Below are 24,552 nucleotides of genomic sequence, written 5' to 3'. Positions count from 1 at the left end.
GTAAAGCAATCTTTTCTTTATTCCATGGCGATGAATTTAAGAATTGTTGGTTTTTTTTTTTTAAACCGAAGAAAAAACCGGTTTTGAAAAACCTCCGGTTTTTGCATTCCCTAATCCCGGTAAGGGCATTTATTTGTGTAATGGACACAGATATTAGTTCCAGAGTCATCGGTGTTTTCTATATATATATATATATATGTATGTCACTTAATTGCACATAAACAAGTTAACATAAAACAGACAGAACAAACAAATAAAAAGTTACGTATTTGTATATTATACACCGTGGGTCCATATAACCCGACAGATTTTAACCACACATTCCTGAGTCCTGAGGTCATAACTTTTAGTCAAATTCGGCAATTATTTTTTTTGACAAAACAATACAAAAGCAACGTTTTTTCCATTCAATAACTATTTAATTATTAAATGGAATAGAGTTGGAGTTAATCTGTACTAGTATTAAATAGGACCATGGGACGCTAAAGGTTACTCTTATATTACTTAAATCTTGTTGAGAATAGCTATACTGTCAACCAAAAAAATATCATTGATAGTTAGGTACACCTTAGAGTCAGCAATTAAACTTGGAGCATTGCGTTTTATGGGCGATCAAGATATGAAACAATCATTAATTAACATTTTTTTTTTTATTTGCATATCAACACAATTCATTTCTACATGTTTTTTTATATGAAAGAACAAAATATGTGTAACTTTGATAGTTTACGCTTATTATAGGATTAATGGCAGTAGTTTAATTAATAAATATGTTAAAGTTTCATAGTTTTGTTAATTATGATAGCATAAATAAAATAAATGCTGGCAGATAACAATATAAATGTATTCATATATATTTTGGCAATAAGTCTATCTATCTATCTATATAAATAAAAATGAATCGCCAAAATGTATGTGATCGCATAACTTCAAAGACTAGACCTATTTGGCTAATTTTAGTATTGAAATACTCGTGGAAGTCCAGAGGTTTGCATGGTGAGGAAATATGGAAAATTTGCGAGGAAAATACTAAAAACAACGATATCCTTTTCCCATACAAACTGTTCCTACCTGTCAAACATTTGATTCGTTCGCCGGTGCCGTAGACTCGAGTCGCCTCAAATTAAATAACGTATTAAAATAAGGAAGGAGGAGATTTTAAATACAAATAATAATAACTATAAAAAGTGTCATTATCACAAAGGATTGTCATTGTTGGTTGTCGAACTTTATGGGTGCGTTCAGAAATGGACTATGGTAATTATTACATTTATTAGAGACCCTAACTATTTAAACTATTGATAGCCCACATGGGGCACGTATTTTATTAACGTCTAACTTCTATGAAATGATGACGTTTACTTAACACTTAAAAAAATCAAAATCGCTGCCAACTTATCTTGATCTGACTCTAAAACTTAATGAAACATTCAGAAATTGAATGGGTTTGTGACTGCGACATCCGCGGATCTCGCAGTCATCTGTTCAAGATGAAAATCGATATCTGAGGATCTGAGAGGCCCTTTATTAGGAATGAGAGGTTAAAATGGAATAAACGGCCACCATCTTGAATTTCTGCTTTGATTAAAACGAAAATCGATATCTGTGGATCTGAGAAGCCCCTTATTAGGAATCAGAGTTTAAATTGAAATAAACGCCATCTTGAACTTCTGCATTTCTGCTCTGAACAAGATGAAAATCGATATCTGAGGATCCAAGAGGCCTTTTATAATAAATCTGAGGCCGAAATTTAATAAAACAAAGACACCATCTTGAATTACTGCATTTTTGCTCTGAAAAAGATGAAAATCGATATCTCACGATCCGAGAGGCCCTTTATTATGAATAGGAGGCTGAAAACGAAAAATAAAACCACCGCCATTTTGAATTTCTGCATCTTTGCACTGATCAAGACAAAAATCTATATCTGAGGATCCGAAAGACGCTTTTTTATGAATCTGATGTCAAAATTGCAAAAATCGGCCGCCATTTTGAATTACGGCATTTTTGTTCTGATCAAGATGAAAATCGATATCTGAAGATCTGAGAGGCCCTTCATTATGAATCTGAGGTCAAAATTGACAAAAATAACTACCGCCATCTTGAATTTCTGCATTTCTGCTCTGATCACAATGAAAATCGATATCTGAGGATCTGAGAGGCGCTTCATTAGGAATCAGACGTTAAATTGGACTAAACATTTGTTATCTTGAATTTCAGCATTTTTGTTCTGATCAAGATGAAAATATATTGTAACACCTCTACAGAGAGGTAGCATGTAGGACACAATCCTAAAGCGATTCCATTTGCAATTAAACCTATGTGCATGTACACAAAAAATAAATATGAAATAAAATCGATACTTATCCATGGATCTGAGAGGCGCTTTATTATGAATCTGAGGCCAAAATTGGAATAAACGGCATTGGAATTCTCTGCCCCTCTATCACTTTTGCATATTCAACCGATAGAGAGGCAGGTAACGAAATATCGATTTTCGTGTTTCGCATTTGTGCTCAAAAAAAATTGAACGTAGGGTACTTATTTGATAAGTCAGTAACATCTGTAAAATAATGATTGGATAATCCGCGGCGTGCTAAAAGGATACATTTGGGACTATACATTTATATAATACGAACACGATAGGGGATACGAAGTTCACCGGGTCAGCTAGTAGATAAATATAATTCTTATACCAGGGAATCCTCCTCGCCATGTTAGCTATCTATTTTGAATAGACTAGCTATTCAAATTGCAAGTGCAACATGGACTGAAAAAGATTGAGAACTCCTGTCCTATACTAAAATCCGAGTTTGAGTTTTATTACTATCCAATATGGAAGATAGTACCTGTATGAATAATTAATAATATATAATTCTATCATAATTATTTAAATACTTTGTTCAAATTGATAGCTTAAAAATTATAAAATCCTTTAAAAACCTAGCTACTCTGGTTCAGTGCCCAATTCATCTTTCACTTGATTGTTTTAAGAGAGATATTGTATTTAAGCTTCTTTTATTAACAGACTTACTCATTGTTTCTAACTAGATTCCTTTCTGATAAGTGCTTTTATAATGTAAAAGACTACTTCGATGAAAAATTTGATTAGTAATGCTCGTATTCTTAATAATATTGAATGTTAAATTATTTGAAATGTATTATTTCTTAGTTTTAAGTTAACATTAGTTTATATGTTGCTGTGTCCTTACAGGACATCACTAAAACTAACCACATAATATGTACCACCTTTATAACTGGTTTGTGATATGCAATAAACAATTCATTCATAACAATTTATTCATTCATTCATTCATTCATAGATTTTAATATTTAAAGGAGTTATATCAGGTGACTTATAACAAACAACAACAAAGTAGTTATACAAGGTGTAACAAAAATAGTGTGAACCTGTTTAAGGGCAGGGCTGCTATGTTCCATGTTCTGATTAGGAAATAGTAGAAGAAAAATTTCTGTATGGAGGATTGGCCAGCTTGGATGACCTACCTCATAAAAGTTTTTTCTTTGCATCAACAATATTTTTCATTTATCTGATCCCCACTATTTTTGTTCCTTGTAGATAGGTAAAAATACATGTGTGAATACCCGTTTAAAAGCTTTGTAGAGTATTGTATATTATTAACCATTACTGCAAAGAATGTTCTAAAATAAAGCAGTGATTGCTTGATTCTAGAACATTGCTTGCTTCCGAACATCCTTGTTATCCAATATGATTGATATTCCAAAGGAGGAAGATGTAAAGAATGTAAGTGGATGGTGATGCTGATAACATGCATCATATTTGAAACATTGTTTTGAAATTTTATGTTGGGGTGCAGAATCATGTCACGTCTTAATTGATTGGTATTTCGTAAAAATGCATATGTTAATATTTAAGAGAAAATTTGATTTTTTTTTTATATTTCACTGATACCAGTAAAATTTCTAACGCTATGCGCGTCAAAAGTTGAATGTCCTATTCGTCTTTTATGTTTTCGACGCGGTTAATGAAAGATACTGCAATTGGTTTCGACATAATAAACGAATTACAATTAGGCAGGCGAACTCATGGACTATGGCATCATGTCTTTTAAAACAGACAGAAATTAATGAAACATTAAACTTAAGCAGCTCTATGACTAGAGTTAATGGTAAAATGTTGCTAGTGTTTAAAAACTCATGTTATATACTAATTTTACAGTATTTGTGGTTTACGTCTCATTATTGGTGCCACGTCCATTAAAGGGGTGTTTGCTATATTTAGAACAACAAAATACTGTACTAACCCATAACTTGGACGCGGCAAATCGCGCAGGTATCACACTCGACGTCCCAACTCCACATAGCCACCGCATTCCATTTCTTCAACGTGAACATTTTATCCGACTTTTGGCCATCGTTATCACCTCGGTCTAGACCGTCACAATCTTCTCCGGACATATTCGACATTCTTAGAATTCGCAAAAATAAAGTAAGGATTACAAAAACTTTACAGAAACCTTTGAAATGTATTGTTTGCGACAGCTGACATACGGCATGTTTACGAAGTTAGCCATTTACAGAGCGCTATAGTTTACCGACCACTATTCGTTATAATTATATTCTAGCAGAACAATAAAATATATTTGCTGCTACTTCTGTTATTTATAAAATTTATTTTGCATTTGTTTAGCTACTATTGTTAAAGTTGATCAAGACAATTTCCACTAAATAAGATTAAATAGCAAACTTAGTACACACACATATCGTAAAGTGCCAATGTGTTCTTATAGATGGCTCTAATATCAAAATTCATTTTAATGTCTTTGAAACGATTGAGATGGCGCTCGTGTACTATAAATAAATACATCGAGCATAGAATAAAAGTTACCTTAACCGTTTTGCATCTAAAGCAGGTTTTAACCGTTTCTAACGTATACCTTTTGTTCAATATACTCCTCAATTAAGCTCTTCTGATGAAGAATGAAGAACTCCAGGATAGTACTATCGTATTTTTTTTATTAACTTAATAACTATATACAGTATTTTTGGTAATATATATAATATGTGTAGCCGCTTCGGCTGTACCGTGCAGTCGATTCTATTTTCCTTTAAAATTTATTTTTAGTTTTACATGTATGTAAAATGTATAATTGTTGGTGCAATTGCAATAAAGAATTTTACAGTACATATGTGCTACTTTCCCGCACGGGTGCATGCATGAGCGTGCATATGTTGAAACTTTAAACATCCATATGTACTGTAAAACGTTCTACGATACACGTGCGAATAGGTAATTCGCAACTCGTGTCGATTTAAAACACTCTCGTTATAGTAAATTACAATACAAGTGCGAAAAATAGGATATCCGAAACGAGTGACGATAAATTAAAACACGACCGAAGGGAGTAAAATTGGAATAGTTTTGCATGTTTTTAGTTTATATATTGACCAAAATGTCATTTTCAAGCATTGAAAATGAAGAACACATAAAATTGACGCTGCCAGTAATACTACGAGAGGCAAGAGCCGAGAACGATAGCCTTTTACCATCAAAATCGGGTGAAAAATAATTGGCGGCATAAGAAACGTTTATTCAATGGAAAATATTGGGAAAATATAGCAAAAACGGCCAGTCTTTCTTGGAAAACGTGTTGGTAGCTTACTTCAATGAACTGGCGAATAAGTGCCTACAAGCCCAGCACGATTTGGTGCAATTATTCAATGTTAAAACTGTAAGCCACCATTTTTAAAATTGTACTTTTACTGTTTTGACAAAAAAAAAACCAATTTATAAGTTTTGTTTTTTCCTCGCAAGTGTGTTGAAAAACGTCGTATAAAACGAGTGTAACTTGTATCATAATGATGTACTATTTACTTATTATTATTATTTAATTTTTTACGTACTTAGGTACTTACATTTTGTTCAATTAAAAATATTACAATACAATGAATCAAGATTATTAACCTGCATAAAACACCGCATGATTACGCATTGCATAGTTAGTAATTTTATTATTTATTGTAGTAATGTTGTAGGTGTTGTTATTTAGGTACTATTTTTGTATTTAAGGTTCGTGCATAGAGTTATGTTTTAAGTTTAAGATAAAATTATGCAAATCATTTGACAATTGTTATAGGTGGCGCCGTACAACGCATAGATTAAAGTTTGGGTACTGAAATATTACACCAATTTATGGCGGGAAATTCAAAAAATCTTGGGCTGGTCAGACTTTGTGTAGTAGGAATTATAGTTTTGATACTTGTAAATATTTTCTATTTTCTGTGCACACGTATGGTACCTAAGGAAATAAGTTAAATATAAGTTGACGTGCACTCAAAGTCAGCTCACATAATTTCTACCACTATGTAAAGTATAAATAGACATATGTTTCGCCAAGATATTTTTATATCAAATTACTACTGACCAGTCACTTCACAGATTTCTTCTAAATATTAGTTTTCAGTAACTCGTTACATTCCAATGGTTTGATTTTATTGATATTTTCCAGAACTTTTAGTTTATCCGTTTCTTTACACACTTAGGATTATTCATGAGATTCAGGTATTAATAAATTCACGTACTTAATCAAAGTTATAAGCAAATGTTACAACTAGTACTTAAAGTATCAAAATATTAATAGAGCACCAACTTACTAAATTGTTTACGTCTTGTAAACATAGCAGTTTTTCGTTATACAACGCTTCGCGTCGACTTCGCACATTGTCGTGATTATTTTATTTTATTTTCCTACTCCTCTACTCTTATCTGTCATTTATGCATTCATTAACACGAATATAAGAACATACATAAAAGGTTTCAAGAAAAGTCTATATTGTCTATTCCTCATAAAAGCTCTTGTGCTTTTAATCGCTATAACGTTACTGCGATGAATGGCTACCAACCTAACAAAACCAATACGAATACAGTTTTAAACTAAGTGCATTGCTGTCAACTTACAAAATATTCATTTGGTTGCATAGTAAAAATAATTAAGTACTTCATAAGTCAGAAACACGCATGTGACACCCATAATATAGCAACACCCATAGACTACGAAGACCGCTTAGCGTTGCTTGTTAGTCTCCGTAGGCTACGGTGGCCAAAATTGAGAAAAAACTGTCCAAAAATTTAATTTAGCAAGTAGCAAGTACCAGGGCCTCATGAGTTACGAGGAGGTGTCGCTGACCGGCCGGCCGCGGCCCGGGGCGGGCTGGGCGCGTAACAAGGTATGCTCGCGCGTCTTGGCTATATACTTTTGCTGTAATTTGTTTACCTAAATTAATATTTATTTTTGTTGAGTCGTAGGAAAAATATTGTATGCAAAGTTGTATAAGTCGGTCAAAAAATGCTCGTGGCGTATTCCTTTACAATGTTCGCCTACGCCTTCGGCTCCGGCTCACATTGTAACTCACGCCACTCGCCTTTTTTGACCCTTCTTATACAACTGTTGCATAAAATACTATAAATAATAGGTTGCGAACCTCACTCGGTATAGTCATAATTAATATTATTTAAAATAAACCCCTTAAAAACCGCGAAAAATATGAATGAATGACATAAATTGACAACAGACTTTTAGCTTTTTTAAAAAAAATAGATAATTGGTGATACCACAAGGAAATATCTGGCAACAATATTTGTCTAACCAGACATCTTGCTGTATAAATAAGGCCCAATATGACTATGAAATTTTACCTTTATAGCTTGTTGAATTTATTTGTTTTAATTGCAAATAAAACAAATGAAATAAAATAACAATAAACAATTTAAAATATACAAAGTACAGATTTATAATCTCAGCCAAAGAAGCCTCTTGTTGACAATGTAATCGTCAAATTATCGGTTGGTCATCATAAGAAACACGACATTAGTGCGGTGTATATTCCACTGCAGCAGCCTTTTCAGCAGTTTCAGAGAAACCACCCTTAAACATTTCCGAACATAACATTCGAACGTCGCCGGTCGCGGACACGCGTCGGTCGCCGGTCGCCGGCGGCGTGTGGTCAGAGAAACCAGGGCCTAACCGGCCGCTGCCGCACGCACGCTGGTGAGCGCGCTCCTCTGCGCAGACTTGTCAGCACTTACAATAAAAAAAAAAAACACGTAGATATTTTTGGTTGTAGTTTAAATGATTATAAAAAACTTATTATTAATGTTTTAACACACCCTATAAACTAAGTACTTCTTCTAGTTTCTTGTACTGTATTTCATGTAGGTACCTACCAAATACATAACCAACCATTCTATGTTGTTGTTGACACCAAGAGTCCTTAAGACTGTCGGTGATTAGCTTTGGCTCTGAATTAATATTAATTAGTGGTAATCGCTGTGGGCCACACATATTGTAAACAATATAGTAATTAGTTTTGTAAGTATTACTTGTAGTGGCTGTTTGTTTACCCAAATAAAGAGAAAAAAAAAGAAAGTGAAATGTCCCTCATATTTATGGTAAAACCCTTCAGGGCTAAAATGGTCTAAGCTGTTGGTAAGATGGTAAGATGGTAAGCGAGAAAGTGACGGGCATAGTAACGGGTGATAAAAATTGAACTATGCTGCCAACGCAGGTGTATTTATATATTATATATAAATACGCTGTCTAAGTACCCACAACACAAGTCTTATTGGGCTTATTGTAAGGCTAAGTTAATTTGTGTAGTAATATCCTGTATTATCTATTTATTTATTTTTTTAAGTCCTAAGAAACTATATTATTTCGGTGAGCAGTCTCATAGTGTATCCTTGCCTTGTGGACGCGCCGCCTCGGCCTCGCTACAATAGGGCCTGCAAGGCACGCAGTTGCGTGTCTTATTATACACTACACAGCTGTGTATATTGTTTTACAGTCTACCATTTAGTTGTCTCTGTATCTATGAAGCCGTGACGTCAGGGAAGGATCGGGGGCTGGGCCTGAACACGTGCCCCTAATGGTTGTGCAAAAGCATGTGTGGTATGTTTACCGAGTGGGACGCAAACATTTGCAAACAACACGTGCAACGAGAATTAACGATCGAGATCAAATCATGATATTTTAATGAAACGTCGCATTACCGAGTACTTAGGGATATAGATATATCGATCGACATAAGGTGTAGATACAGGTAGTAGGTACGGTACCAGCATCATATTACTTTCACGGAGCTTAAAACTTAAATATGTTTTGTAACTTAAGTTTTTCTGTAAAATACAAATCTACAAGTAGGTATATTACACACTGTTTTTTTCAGTAACTAATGTAACTATAATAGCTGTTTGGTATTTTTTTACAGTATTGGTAATTGTGCCTGTCATGTACCTACGCCGAATTGAGTTTTTATAATACCTTTGCAAGCCATTTCCGTTAGTAGAAAAAGGTGGCAATTTAAAAAATGTAGACACGAATGGTCGTCCCATAGAAAATTTGCATTTCGCGCCTTTTTCTACTGGCAAAGTGGGTTTGCCAGAGTACCTATAAGTAATTAATACTTTTGAAAGTGCATGATCCTTGGCAGTCGTTTCATATTTTTTGTTTTATATTACACTGTCTGTGATTTTTAATAAACAATTTCTATGTCTGACTAATATGAGAATATGACTATGTCTTAAATCAAATGCTAGACAAAGTATATACAGTATGTACTGTAAGTATGTGCAGGCGACATATTGAATTGCAATAGTTTTCAAAATGGGCCCAATTGAGTCAACTGTGAGCCAAATGTAGTGACAATCTAACTGTTAGTGCCATGTACTATAGCTATTCTTGCATTGTAAATATTTTTGGAGATAATTAGCGTGCGGACGGTACTGTAGTGAAAACTTAATTATATGATCGTACAATGCTAGAATTATAATTTTCAATTATAAAGAAACTGTAAGTAGGGCAACGACATGTCTGATAAGCATTTCCTTAGTTTTCATTGTGTAAACCTGAAATGGCCGGAAATTGGTATCCAAAACATCGATTGCCAGTGTCAAACGTACAGTTTAAATAACAAATATTCCTCAGAAATATAAAAAGAGCCTCTCTAAGTAGAAGTAACTTCTCTGTACCTACTTATACACAAATTGATCTTACCTTAATAATATTTTGTTATTTAGGTAATGTCAATTTGCTATCCAATGTTTATGTCGTGTTTCAACGTCCCGACGTTCTCCATGAGGCATCCTCAAGAGATGCTGGTTTATTTTCTAGCGGTCGCCGAGCCATCAACATCTCCTTACGGTTTCATTTAGCGGATCAGTAAGCTAATATTTTCCTAGTAGGTAATTGAAGTCTGATTTAATTATTTTTGTAAATAAGTAGGTAGGTACTTATATTTCCGGCAATCATTATTCAAAATAATAATTCATTTGTTTTCTTTCCCCATGTACAGGCTGAAACGCGAAACATTGTTTTGTATCATACAACCTCGAGCTCCAATCAGTTTTGTCAATCAATTTGTGCCTATATAAATCGCGTCGTGTGTACTGAGATGTCATTTCTTCGGTCGCCTACGCTTGCGACGTATATGTACATATTAATTGTGCGTGGAAATTAAACGGTTGACTTTGACCAGTGAAGTGTTTCTAACAGTGTGAGATAATAATTAAACAAAAATGAAGATATTAATGAGAGCGGACACCCATTACAGCATAGCAGTGCGGAGTGATTATGAGGAACCAAAGTATACATTTTCACAGGTGAGTGCGGAGTGCGGGCAAACTGTCTCTGAATCTATTATCTAAAGACACTGATGACCGTTTGAAAAGTGATGACGTTTTCCCGGAAGTTGACAGCTTTGGATTTCAAATTGTGGATTGTATGTACTTATATACATATATACATGTACATGTGTAGTTCGTCATAAAGCGCTGCCATTGTAGTTCTGATGTGTTCCAAAATTGTAGTCAATACAAAGGTAAGTATACCTACATTATAACTAAACTTCTACTAGGTATAGGTAAGTACATACATACATAAGTTAATGTAGGAACCAAAAAGATACCAAAAGTCGGACTGAAATGCGCGTGTTTTAAAATATTTAGGCAAATAGTCCTACGTAATTATATCTGCGTGAAGGGTTTTCAATATTTAATATCCACATGTCCATAAATCCAATTGTTATATATGGATCCTTTTTACAAGTTTTAATCAAGGGCAAATGCCAGAAATAAAATCACACAAAAACTAGATAAGACTATATTTGCAAGGACAGACTACAACCAAAATTTTAAATGGGTAAAGTTGGCTCGATAGAAAAGAATCACGAAAACTTGTCTAATTTTCATTTATTTTCAATTGTATATCGTTAGGTACTCTGCATGACGTAGCAGTTCGTTAATTAGTTAGTGTTTCTGGACATTTTCCGAAAGTCGACAACCATTTTGCCTATTTTTCATCAAACGAGGTAGCGCTACCTAACCACCCCAGCTCCTTCACGAAGCCTAGCAATGTTTTCGGGTTGCCTCTACCTCTTTTAGTGTGCACGGAGTCCCTATTAGCACATACAAGCAGTATCAGTATAAATTGGTGTTTAAGTCACCTGTAAAAAATTATGGGATGAACATATAGGTTTATGACCTAAGAAAAATACTTACTCTGATAAATAAATACAATTCTGATTAAAATTTCGCTCGTCCGATCTCTTGGCTATACAGGATGTTTACTCGTATTTAGTCACCTGCAACAATTTATGGATTGAATATGTAGGTCATACTGAGCAACTTTTACTACGGGACCAACCACGAAATCGGGAAAAAAATTTGTCTGTTTCATACATTTTGGCTGTCTGATCTTGACATTTTGTATGGGAGGGTAAATTTGTTTTCTCTGTTTCGGGGTTGGTCAATAGTGAATGTTGCTCAGTATCACCTTTATATTCACCCTGTAAATTATTGCAGGTGACTAAATAAACATCCTGTATAGCGCAGAGATCTGACGAGCGACATTTTAATCAGAATTGTATTTATAGAGTAAGTCTTCTTTTTCTTCAACCTAGCGTTTTCCCGATTCCCGGCCTAGCGCCAAGGTCCGCTTTCCTACTCAATCATCTCCACTTTGCTCGGTCTTCGGTATCCTCATGTGTGATATTGTTCTCTTCCATGTCCGATAAAAGGTAAAAATCTGAGCGAATTTTTTTTTTCAAAAAACGAAAGTTATAAACCTAGAATATATAATATATTGAAGCGATCGACATCAAAATCAAAGTGATTTAGTTAGTGGAAACTGTTTTCTCCCGAAATGGAATTTCATAGAAAAAATACCGTTATTTCGTTAGATTCAAAACAGGCAATAAGATTATGTAGATACACATATTCTTGGCACTTTGTTCGTGTCACGATGTAGTGAAATAAATAAGTAGGACTTAACTTTTTAGAGGTTAGCTACATAAGTTTCTAATAGCTAATAAACCCGTAGGAATGTCTGAATATCAATGCGTTGTATTACATGAGCAAAGTATGGCGAATGTAGCATTTAACACGGTGATTCGAGTTGCCCTTGGCAATTGATTTATACCTACCTATGAAACCAATTATATTACAGCGAATATAATTACTTATTTTCTTCAATTTCCTCTTTCTTTATAGTTTTCAAATATATTTTAATGATAACAAAAACATGTAATTGCTTTGTACAGTCATATCGACACGGACAAAGTGCCAAAAATATGTATACACGACGTTATATTGCCCATTTATTAAGCTAGCTAGATGTACATCTTTCTGGCACTCTGCCCGTATCGATGTTTAATAACTTTACTGAAGTTGTGTAAGTAATTTGTCGGTCTTGTCCATTGAGAAATAAGTATCGATCCATACAATAGTTTCATTACTTCATAAATAATAAGTTGTATAGGTAAGAAAATAAATACTTAAAGATATTAAAACTATATTAAATAAATAAAACAAATAAAATTAACTTAAAAATACTTACCTAAAAGAACTTCCTAATTTTGCTCCCTAGGCAAAGTGCCCATCACGCAGGCGGCATTCCCCCGCTGGATTGCAATGGCCAATCTTTGCGCGAGCAGGGGCGGCCTTAGCCTCTACGAGGCTCCGGGCGGAAAGTCTTTGCGAGGCCCCTGTATTTAGTACTAAATAAAAAAAATGGTAGGTCGTATCAGGGAAACGCCTTGTAGAGAGTCCAAAGGATCCTTCAAGAGAATGGACCTCAGTCGTGTTAGTACCTCTTCTCCTCGCGTTGTCCCGGCATTTTGCCACTGCTCATGGGAGACTGGGGTGCGCTTGACAACTAATCCCAAGATTTGCCGTAGACACTAGCTTTTACGAAAGCGACTGCCATCTGACCTTCCAACCCAGAGGGTAAACTAGGCCTTATTGGGATTAGTCCAGTTTCCTCACGATGTTTTCCTTCACCGAAAAGCACTAACGAACTAAGTACCTATATATGTGTTATAAAGCGAGAAGCGAGGCAGAAAGCCGAGCTCCACCTAGGACAGAAGATCCGGGGCATCAAATCTCGATGGCTTTCCGTGTAATGCTGAAGACTGAGCTGCAGGAAAGCAGAGCTTGGAATCGAACTCGCTGAATAAGCGAGGCCGACAGCTAAGCTCCGCAAAGATAATCCGGCAGTCCCGAATGTTTCCTGCAAGTCTGAAGTCGAGCAGCAGAAGAGCATTACTCGGAATTGAACCAGTGGCCAAATGTAAGCAAGACCGAAAGCCAAGTTTGGCTTGGTGTTGACCAACGGCCAAGTTACGACAAAAAGCAATGCCCAAGTTTTTTAAAACACAAGGCTTAAGGCTGAGAGATCAGAGCTTCAAATCGGACAAACGGCCGAAGGCCCAACCGTCCGATCGAGGAGCGTTTCCATGCAAGGCCAAGCTGCAGGAGAACTTAGCCTGGACGTTAATCAATATGATCTCCATTCTCTTGCTACTCAACCTTTAGCATCGCATGGAAGCGGGACTTGCTTGCATGTTTTGGGCCTTCAGCCGTATGCATTTTTTTTTCATTTCATATTTGAGTCATAAATATGAAATGATAAAAAAGTGCAGTAAATCTGCATTAGGCCTCGGGCTGCACGTTTCGGGCTTTAGGCCTGATGTAGAGCGCGGAGTTCGACCACCTAGTCTTGAAGCTCATTCTTGCGATGCGACAAACATATCATCTTTTGTTTGTGTCCGAGCTCTGCTGCCCAGCATATGCCGGCAAAGGCCGCCCCTGTGCGCGAGAAAGCCGCCCGCGCCGCGCGAGGGTCATCTATGGCCTCCCTCGAACGTTTGCTGAGTGCCTTTTTCTTACTTGTATTTTATTTGTTTAAATAAATATAACTAATAAGTTGTATAGGATTAGGAGGCATGGTAATCGTATTATAAATAAATAAATATTTGGGGACAATCTTTACACAGATCGACCTAGCCCCAAACTAAGCAAAGCTTGTACTATGGATACTAGGCGATGATATATCTTCTTTTCTCTTCTTCCTCGCATTGTCCCGGCATTTTTGCCACGGCTCATGGGAGCCTGGGGTCCGCTTGACAACTAATCTCAAGATTTGGCGTAGGCACTAGTTTTTACGAAAGCGACTGCCATCTGACCTTCCAACCCAGAGGGTAAACTAGGCCTTGTTAGGATTAGTCCGGTTTCCTCACGATGCATGTTTTCCTTCACCGAAAAGCGACTGGTAAATATCAAATGATATTTCGTACATAAGTTCCAAAAAACTCATTGGTACGAGCCGGGGTTTGAACCCGCGACCTCCGGATTGCAAGTCGCACGCTCTTACCGCTAGGCCACCAGCGCTTTGACGCGATGATATATATACGTATATAGATAAACATAGAAAACACCCATTACTCATGAACAAATATCTGTGTTCATCAGACAAATTTATAAATGTGCTCACCGGAATTCGAACCCGGGACCCATACTCAATCCACTGGGACTGGGTGGGACTTAGTCAATTTGTGTAAGAATGTCTCTATAATATTTATTTATTTATACTCTTAGACAAGGTCACTAACCCATTAGGCCAGACCGGTCGCAATAAGTTTAAAACTCGCTTAAAAGTTAGTAAAATACAATACAAATACTCTTTATTGCACACCTCAATACAGAAACAGTACAAATAATACAACACATAAAGAAGAGGTAAACAACAGGCGGTCTTATCGCTAAAAAGCGATCTCTTCCAGACAACCTTTAGGTAGCGGAATTTAAAAAAAAATTATGTCATGTCAATAGGTGTTCCAGATGCATATAAAAGAAGTCTAGCACAGAATAAACACAAAACAAAACAATATATCATATACATATATATATATATAAATACATATACATACATATGTTAAAATACATATTATATATATAATAAATGCCAGCTATAAGTATGGAAAAGGAAGCAGATAAAAGTATTACGGAGCAGATAAAAAGTGAAGTTTAATGAGTCTCTTGAAAGAATTATTAGGACATTGAGCGCGCCTTAAGTCTATAGGCAGAGAATTCCATAGTCGTTAATACTTATTAAGCTTAAATCTTATTACTCTAATGCGTCTTATTCTTCTCTTTTTAATTAGTATTATCTTTAATTAACTCTTGCATGTTGCATACCTACTGATAAACACACCCCTCCAGTAGACGAAATAGCTATACACATTTGAAGACCGTCTCCAAATCACTACACCTTATAAAATAAAGTCCCCCGCCACGTCTGTGTCTGTCTGTATGTTCGCGATAAACTCAAAAATTACGGAACGGATTTTCATGCGTTTTTCACATGTCAATTGGGAGCGTGCACGACTGTCACGCAACCTAGTGTCCGCAAGTCTAGGGGAAAACGTCAATTCACTACAACTTATAAAACTACTCCAAAACTAAAAACTACTGAACGGATTTTCATACGACTTTCATCTATCAATAGAGTGATTCTTGAGGAAGGCTTAAGTATATAACTTGTTAAGGTTTTGTGTAAATTGTTTGAAATATAACGATGTTTTCGGAAAAAATCACGCTGGCTAGGAGCTTTAATCGAAAACGCTGCCTAATCCGTTAGAGCTATAACAACACAATAAATGGTGAGGTTGTTTCTCATTCATAGGTCTACAAAAAAGTCCGCGATGTTAAATGTCTATCTTTTAAGGATAACTTACTATATCCATTCTTAACTTCTAGAAAAAGATCACGTAATATGTGGCATTTGCAAAGCTATTTACATGGATACATTATTAACAATTATCAAAATAAATAAGTTAGTTATATTAAGCATTTCATACAGATTACAACGGTCCCTTACACCATTCAATTCAAATGAATATTTCAGGAGTAATCGTAAATCAAAGTTTCATTTCGAGCCATATAATTGTACGAAATGTTAAAGACGCCATCCGCAGTTAGTTCAAATTTTTACCACCTTATGCGCTGGGATCGCTTTGCTTACCCCCACCATGCACTTCGCACGGTCCCAATAGAGTGATTCTTGAGGAGGGGTTAAATGTATAATTTGTTAAGAGGGAAGTATACCATGTGATTATAAACCTAGAATATATTATGTTGAAGCGATAGACATCAAAATCAAAGTAATTTGTTATTAGTAGAAACCGATTCCCAGAATGGAATTTCATAGAAAAATTACCGTTATTTCGTTATATTCGAAAAGCTATTCTTCCCTCTTAAGATTTTGTGTAAATTGGTTGAAATACGACGCTTGCTAATACCCGTGCGAAGCCAGGCCGGATCGCTAGTTGAATAATAAATCAGAGTTTACTACATAAACTAACGCTGTGCAGCAGTGTAAATGATGACTCACATTAGAACGACCCGGATCCGGGCCAAGGCATCCGACACTTCATTTTCTACAGAAACCATCACATGATCATCGTCATCATCGATTACCTGTCATAGAAAATTAAGTGTCGGTTGCCTCGGCCCACAACTCTTCTAGTCTGAGTCCATCATCCTTAAAGTCATAATAATAGTTGTACATAACGTTGTGTATTAAGGGAGATGAAGAAGAATTACAAACAAATGTAATTTTGTATCGCTCGGGGCACATCACAATATTTCCATCACACTTTTGAGGAAAAAATTAAATTTTAAGCTTAAATACGGTGACATTTCAAACATTCATACGCCATATTGTAATTTTTGACAGGTTATTAGGCATCAAAGGCACAGACCTATCCATTCAGCCACGATTGAAAATTGTGTAATAATATTTTAAACTACAATTAAATAATACACAAAAAATTAATACTTAAAAAAAAATAGTATTTTAAAATAAAACTCATTTTAAACCTACATGGACAAAAAACATTACTCCTATGCTCAAGGTCGAAGAGAAATTAAAAAAAATTACGCCCATGGGCATAATATAGCTCATTCCATCTATGTATGCTGGCATACTATTATCCGTTTACGAGCAAGTGTCATGAAAAATACTGAAATAAGCTGTGGTTACCTATAATTGGACAAACATCTACCCTTAATGTTATGTAAGCTACAGATTATTTTTTCTCTGATGTATTGTCTGTTGGTGATCCTAAAAAAAAAAAAAAATACATTATTAGTACTATGCACTGAAAGTAGCTAAGAGAGTAAAACCTATGTCCAAATTGATATTCATTACCCTCGTTCAATTACCTAACTCTAATCAATAAAGTTTGTCAATTGCACCAGCCACACTTTGTAGACTGATCAACGTTACCCAGCAGTGACCGAGTGAATTATAAATAATGATCAGCCACGAATACTGCAACTACTGCAAGACACAGTTACTCCTAAAACTCCTGCTTTTTTTGTATGGGAAGTTTGTAAAAATTCCCATAATACAAAATAATGCAAAAAAAATACGGGTAATTGTGACTTGCAGTGGTCGTAGCCAATGAAGTGATCATTATTCATAATTCTAATATAGCTACCACATGATTTACTTATGAAAGCAATAAATGACTGATTACTGATTCTGCTAAACTACTGATGACCGGTGCAGTCAACCAGAATTATGATATTGGTTTAGCAATATGCAAGTTTACCTATAGTTTTGGTTATCCATGAAAAAAGCTACGCATGAAAATACGTTCTAGTGGACTGTACTCACAAGTGGGTACAATCAGAGTTTATTAGACCCTAAATTAATAACAGAGCAGACAGACCGCGTGTAACCACGAGCTACAAATGTACAATGAGCCTAACGTCATTAAGACCATAAAGATCGGACGCCTGCGATGGGCAGGGCACGTGATGGACGAGGCCAGAGTACCCAAACGCCTTCTAGAAGGCCGACCGGAGCGCCGCAGAGATAAAGCAAGCCCAAGCTCAGATAGACGTATACCAGGATATCAGAACCTTAGGAGTGACAAGTTAGAGAAGGAAAGCCACGAATATAAAGAACTGGAGAGATTTGCTTGTCCAGGCTAAGGCCCACCCGCCGCTGTAATGCCTCAGATGATGATAATGAGACAGACCACACCTCTCGCAGTTGTTCGGCCTGTAGCGATGACGTTCATGTTAGGTCAGTGCACTAGTGGGGTTATTTTGTTGCTAACCTTTAGACGAGAATAGGATTTGGAATTGCATCATTTGATTTTAAGTTTTAGGTAGTTTAGTAGCTATATATTAAAAATAAATAATTGATGTATTCAATAATATGATTGAAAAACCGCCCAAGTGCGAGTGGGACTCGCGCACGAAGGGTTCCGTACCATTATCTATAAAAACGGCAAAAAAAATCCTTTGTTGTATGAGAGGCCCCTTAAATATTTATTTTATTCTGTTTTTTAGTATTTGTTGCTATAGCGGCAACAGATATATACATCATCTGTGAAAATTTCAACTGTCTAACTATCACGGTTAATGAGATACAGTCTGGTGACAGACGGACGGACGGACGGAGTCTTAGTAATAGGGTCCCGTTTTATCCTTTGGGTACGGAACCCTAAAAAATCATATATAATAGTAGTTTATGTGACTGCTACATAATAAAAGGCATTAAAATACACGAGTGTGGGTTTAAGAATTAAAAGGATCACACGAGTGTTTTAATGCCTAATTATGTACAGTTACATACACTATTTTATCTACACACATATTACAAACTTTCTATGTTATATTCACTAATCCAAATTACAGCCAACGTTGGGGCGTCGTTGCTCTCTTGGCGGAACTCCCGGATATGTGGTGACGTCACCGAAATATTTTTCGCTCATTTTACACGAAACTTTTGCTATAGTTACTTTAAATAAAAACAACAAAACATGTTTATTCATTTTATACTTAAAACTAATTAAATTAAAAGATAAACTACGTCAAATGGCGGTAAATGAGAACTTTTTTCACGCATGTCACGTATTCGTCGTTTTTTTAAGTTCAGATACAAACGAGAGTTGGGGGCCTATTTCCGTATCATTCGATACAAAGTAACATGCGAGATATGTCAAAATTGTATGCAATTGACATTTCATTTCGAACAAAAAGGCATCACGAATGATAATCGAATAGCTTTTTTTTCAGAGATGTTCCAAATTTGAATTTCATAACCAAATCGATTTTGATGTAGTTATGAAGCAATTACAACATCATCACAGATAAGAAATTTGTTGTAACAAAACAGTTTCCCATAGGTGGTCATTATTTACGGATTTTGAAGGCATCATAGACGGTTTATGATATGTGTGTAGATAAAATGATTTTAAACCTTATAAACTGGCTAAGAGCATACTATAATCTTCTACCTATTTACTTGAGAACGAATGAAGTTTTAACCAGCGGCCGTGGGGGAGCGTGGTACTTGACTTTAAAACAGCAAGAGCCCAAGACTGCCAGACTTACGTCTTAGTTTAAAAGCTGATTTTTTGTCTATAAATGGCCCCTTAATAGATAAGAACGATCCCCGATTATGAAACCTGGGTTGTGGTGGCTTTGGCAGTTTCTTGAGAAAGTTACTCAATTTAAGCTTAGGAATGCATCTTTGAAATTAACGCACTTATTTAAACTATCGTGGCGTTTTCAAGCCATAATATAATGTATACACCTTTATTACCTTCATAATCGGGGATCGCTCTTAGCTTCTTATTCTTTCTTCTCCATCAAATCTATGATGATGTTGCCTATGTCAAGTATCGTTGTTCAGTAGTAACTTTTAAGTGTGCTCGTAAAGCATGACATTGGTCGGTAGTTGCTTTAAGTAAAGAGATAGCTGGACTTTACTTAAAGCCATGATGAATTGCCGGGTGGTGATTAAAACATGGTTAAACGCTCTTATATATCAAGGAGCCATTTATAGAAAAACTTTCAGCTATACTAAGACGTAAGTCTGGCAGTCTTGGGCTCTTGGCTCTTGGGCCAAGCCTAACCTTAACTCTACTCTTGTCGCCCTTCCCCCTCTCTTTTTTGGGTTAAATTTCAACAAATATTTTTTATTACATGGGGGTTAATTTCAGCTTTCACGCTTCAGAGGTCTAATCGAATGGCTTGGTAATTACATTTAATAAGTGCAATTTTGTTCTTTTATAAATAAACATAATTTTTACAGGTACTAGCAGCCATAGCCGTGTCACTGGGATCAATGGTTGTAGGGTTTTCGTCCGCTTACACTTCACCAGCTCTCGTCACCATGCAAAATGACACATCAATAAACGTTTCGGAAGAAGAGGTACGCTTTAAGAAACTATCAATTGCTGAAGTATCGATGTAGTATTGGTAGTATGTCCAATAGTGAACATTTCACTGAAAGTAAAACTACCCAGCTGCCCATTTCTTACTCAAGGGTCAACTCTACTTAAAAAACCAAACGTTTTCTCCAAAAATGTAGCATTGAATTATATTTACTTTGACTAGGTCAATTTAAACCTAATTTGATGGGTTGACTACAATGTCTACAACAACTTTATCAAATTGTTTATGCATATTTTTCTGAAATATTTGTTTCTTTGAGCAAGTAATTTACAAATTAAGACACTGAAAATTATTAGGCATAGAGATTAGAAACCATTCTTACTAAAATTTAAATTTATAACTATTAAAATCATACACAAACAATTCACTAGTTGCCGTTCCCGGTGCACATGATGCTTGCGACCTTTCTACGTTGGATTATAAACAACCCCTTATACCTAATTAAAACGTTTTCATCCCTAAATAATATAACTTTAATTGTAATACACGGCCCGATTCGAAGAATAAGATACGATAACGACAAGCTCTGGTTTAGATAAGTTCTCATTTTGATATCGTTTGTATGTCGTATAATTGACAGAAGCAGCTCGATTCGGGCAACCAATGTCACTTTGACGTTAGATATATCGTAGATAGATCTTATTGGGATCACAGCGGAATCGAAATAAACGTCAATTTTGACATGTCGTTTAGTTATCGATCTTTTAAAGATCTTAAACGTGTCTTAATCATTCTTGGAATCGGGCCGTAAGTAGGAGTTAATTTTATTTGAGTAGTTTAGGGATTACATAGGGATAGGGGTACAGGAATGCGTTGCGTTTACATTAAGTACTAGGTAGACACACATTTTAGGTTGCTTAAGTTCACTGCCGCGTTTACCATGCGATTGAACTTGCATGCTTGTTTAGCAGCACATTGATTAACTATAACTATAAAGTACCTTTTATTGTTGATAGGCAAGCTGGGTCGGAGGTTTGATGCCACTAGCGGCCTTAGCGGGCGGGGTGATCGGCGGGCCTCTCGTCGACTACATCGGCCGCCGCAAAACCATACTCTTCACCGCCCCGCCCTTCTTCGTGGCCTGGATCCTCATTGCAACGGCTACAAGTGTCCAATTAGTTCTAGCGGGACGTGCCGTCTGCGGTCTATGTGTAGGCATTGGATCGTTGGCTTTTCCCGTGTATCTTGGAGAAACAATCCAACCCGAAGTCCGCGGCGTATTAGGACTTTTCCCCACCGCTATAGGAAATATCGGTATACTTTTATGCTATACTGCTGGAAAGTATTTAAATTGGTCGCAACTAGCGTATTTAGGATCAGCCCTGCCTGTACCATTCTTCATTCTCATGCTATTAATCCCGGAGACTCCGCGCTGGTATGTAAATAATAATCGTTTGGAAGACGCTAAAAAAGCTTTACAGTGGCTTCGAGGAAAAAATGCTGTAATCGACAACGAAATCCGAGAGATCCAACTATCGGAAGCCGAGACGCAAGATTCCGAGTCCACTATTCGAGAGCTATTCAGCAAAAAAATCCATGAGGTCCATTTGTATTTCCTTAGGCTTGATGGCGTTCCAGCAATTGTCTGGTATTAACGCAGTTATATTTTACACTGTAAAAATATTCAAAATGTCCGGAAGTTCAGTTGATGAAAATTTGTCAACAATTATAGTTGGGATTGTTAACTTTGTCTCCGTATTTATAGCGACTGGCTTAATTGACCGTTGTGGGAGAAAAATACTTTTATATATATCATCCGTAACTATGATACTTACTCTGGCCATACTTGGCACTTTCTTTCATGTTCGAGATAATATGGGCCTGGATGTCACGACTTTAGGATGGTTGCCCCTGACGTCTCTCATGGTGTACTTGTTAGGTTTTTCAATGGGATTCGGTCCAATACCATGGCTAATGATGGGGGAGATTTTGCCAGCAAAAATCAGAGGCCCGGCTGCATCAATCTGTACGGCTTTTAATTGGTTATGTACATTCGGAGTCACCAAATCATTCCATAATCTAATAGATGCCATTGGTCCTAATGGTGCATTCTGGCTATTTGGGTGTATCTGTTTCTTGGGCTTATTCTTTGTGGTAGTGTTTGTGCCCGAAACCCGGGGGAAAAGCCTTGAGCAGATTGAGAATAAGCTCACAGGTAGACCCAAGGGCAGAACACGCAGACTTAGTTCGATAGCTAACATTAAACCTTTGCCAAGTGGTTGTTAGTAGTTAACAATAATGAAATAGGTAATGGCTTATAAAAGTAAATAAAATGGTATCGAATGACAATATCGGTAATGTTAATTAGTTTATTAAGAAAAAAGTTAATGAGACATGCTACTTACGTGCAGCAATAACATATTTTGAAGTATTTTGCTTATTTGAGCAAAAATTTCATTATTATATGCATAACTAAGATAAATAGGTACTTAATCTTATTATTCGTAGTCAACTAATAAATATATTTTGTGAAATATTTACCTAGTCCTGTTTTGTTAGAATAATTAGCAAATAGGAAGGTGGTGTTAATATTTTATAAACACAAAAAAAATTGTAACAACTAGAAATGGCATTGAATCTCAACAGTTTTTTTTTGTATTGCGCGCGCGACCTAATTAGAATGAGAAAAAAATATTTTTGATAAATTAAATTCTCGATCGCTCGCGCCGGGTCAAATCTGTGGCAGTAACGTTATTACAGTTATACTACTGGGGCCCTACCGCGGAAACCGAAATTCGCAAATTGCGGGGATCTTTCTCTTTTACTCTCATTAACACGTAATTGGAGTGACAGAGAAAAATGTCCGCAATTGACGAACTTCCATTTTCGCGGTTATAGCCCTGCAGTCGTCATCCGGGTATACCTAATCTTAATCTTAACGGGCTGTTAAGATGTTCCTCTGTTTCGATATTAGCCACGTCAAATTAAGCCGAATATGGGCAATCAGGGGAAATAATTCGTGTAGTTTTGTAAATTGGTACAGTGTAGGTACGAGCAGGTTTAAGCTTGCTTATTCTGAAAAAAAAAAAAAATAGTTATGATGAACTATTACGCAAATTCTTAAATCGTCTATTTTTTATCTCTTTGTTAACTTGAAAAACCTGTATCTCTTAAAGGATTGATCGTAGAGTAAAAATAATTATGACTAATTTTGTAGGAAATTTTATGTAAAAACTTGTATCAGAAGTAATATGAGCAAAAATCAGAAAAAGGTACCTTCGACAGCTTCGACTACACCGTCAGCACAACCCCCGCCCCGAGAACTTTTAATATATTCATGAATACCATATCTGTACTAATTTACAAAACTACCCGAATTATTTCGCCTGATTTTATTAATTTTTTAGCTTTAACAGTACTTACTTCAAATTTGGCCTTCTTGCCAATTGCCTATTTTGGCCACTATTTCTTGATGTCGAGTACAAAACAAAAAGTTTTCTCTTATCAAAACAGTTATTACGCGTATATTGTGCCTTATTGTTCAACACAGAGTGCAAACTGTGGTATATTGTAGTGATTGATTGAGCCTCTCAATGTATGATTGATCGTAATTAGTATAAGTAGTCTCAAATGCTGAGCGTTGATATGTGATTGTTTGCTAATGTCAAGTTCATAATATTATATATCTACAATCTTCATAATTAAATAGGTACTAAGTATATAGTTTATTTGATGTCACTTCTTAGAATTTGATTTAGGTTTATATATGCCGTCGTTTGGACAGTGTTAGCTAGTGTATTAAGTTAATAATATCATCATGAATATTTTTTTTTTCATACCTATTTGTAATTATGTGTATAAAAATAAAACTGTTATAAGTTAAAATTGGTGATAGATCTGGTAAGATCTGATTTTTTGTTAAACATAAATTAAAACCCATTCTTGAAATAGGTATGTGTTTTTATTTTACCCTGCCTAGTTATTCTAGACCAGGTAAATTCAGCAAAAAGCATATACTCGTAATTGCTGTGTCAAATTAC

General features: G+C 35.8%; 2 protein-coding genes across 2 annotated transcripts in view; one reads left to right on the top strand and one right to left on the bottom strand.

The window, feature by feature from the left end:
* Positions 1-4,553, bottom strand: part of LOC133518968 (RING-box protein 2) — a 53,165-nt gene extending 48,612 nt beyond the window's left edge. The window contains exon 1 of the mRNA XM_061852793.1: positions 4,287-4,553. Coding sequence (XP_061708777.1) covers positions 4,287-4,449 — 163 coding nt within the window. The 5' untranslated portion in view covers positions 4,450-4,553. The remainder of the gene's footprint in view (positions 1-4,286) is intronic.
* Positions 4,554-10,123: 5,570 nt separating this feature from the next.
* Positions 10,124-24,460, top strand: LOC133518966 (facilitated trehalose transporter Tret1-2 homolog). Its single transcript, XM_061852791.1, is given in 4 exon segments — positions 10,124-10,639; positions 20,430-20,549; positions 21,529-22,098; positions 22,100-24,460. Coding segments are annotated over 4 exon segments (1,473 nt in total). The 5' UTR covers positions 10,124-10,555; the 3' UTR covers positions 22,799-24,460.
* The last annotated feature ends 92 nt before the right edge of the window (positions 24,461-24,552 follow it).

This window comes from Cydia pomonella, chromosome 6 (genome assembly GCF_033807575.1).
Source record: "Cydia pomonella isolate Wapato2018A chromosome 6, ilCydPomo1, whole genome shotgun sequence".
Taxonomy (NCBI): Eukaryota; Metazoa; Arthropoda; class Insecta; order Lepidoptera; family Tortricidae; genus Cydia; species Cydia pomonella.
The sequence above is the reverse complement of the archived record's forward strand: the minus strand, read 5'-3'. Positions and strand labels throughout refer to the sequence as shown.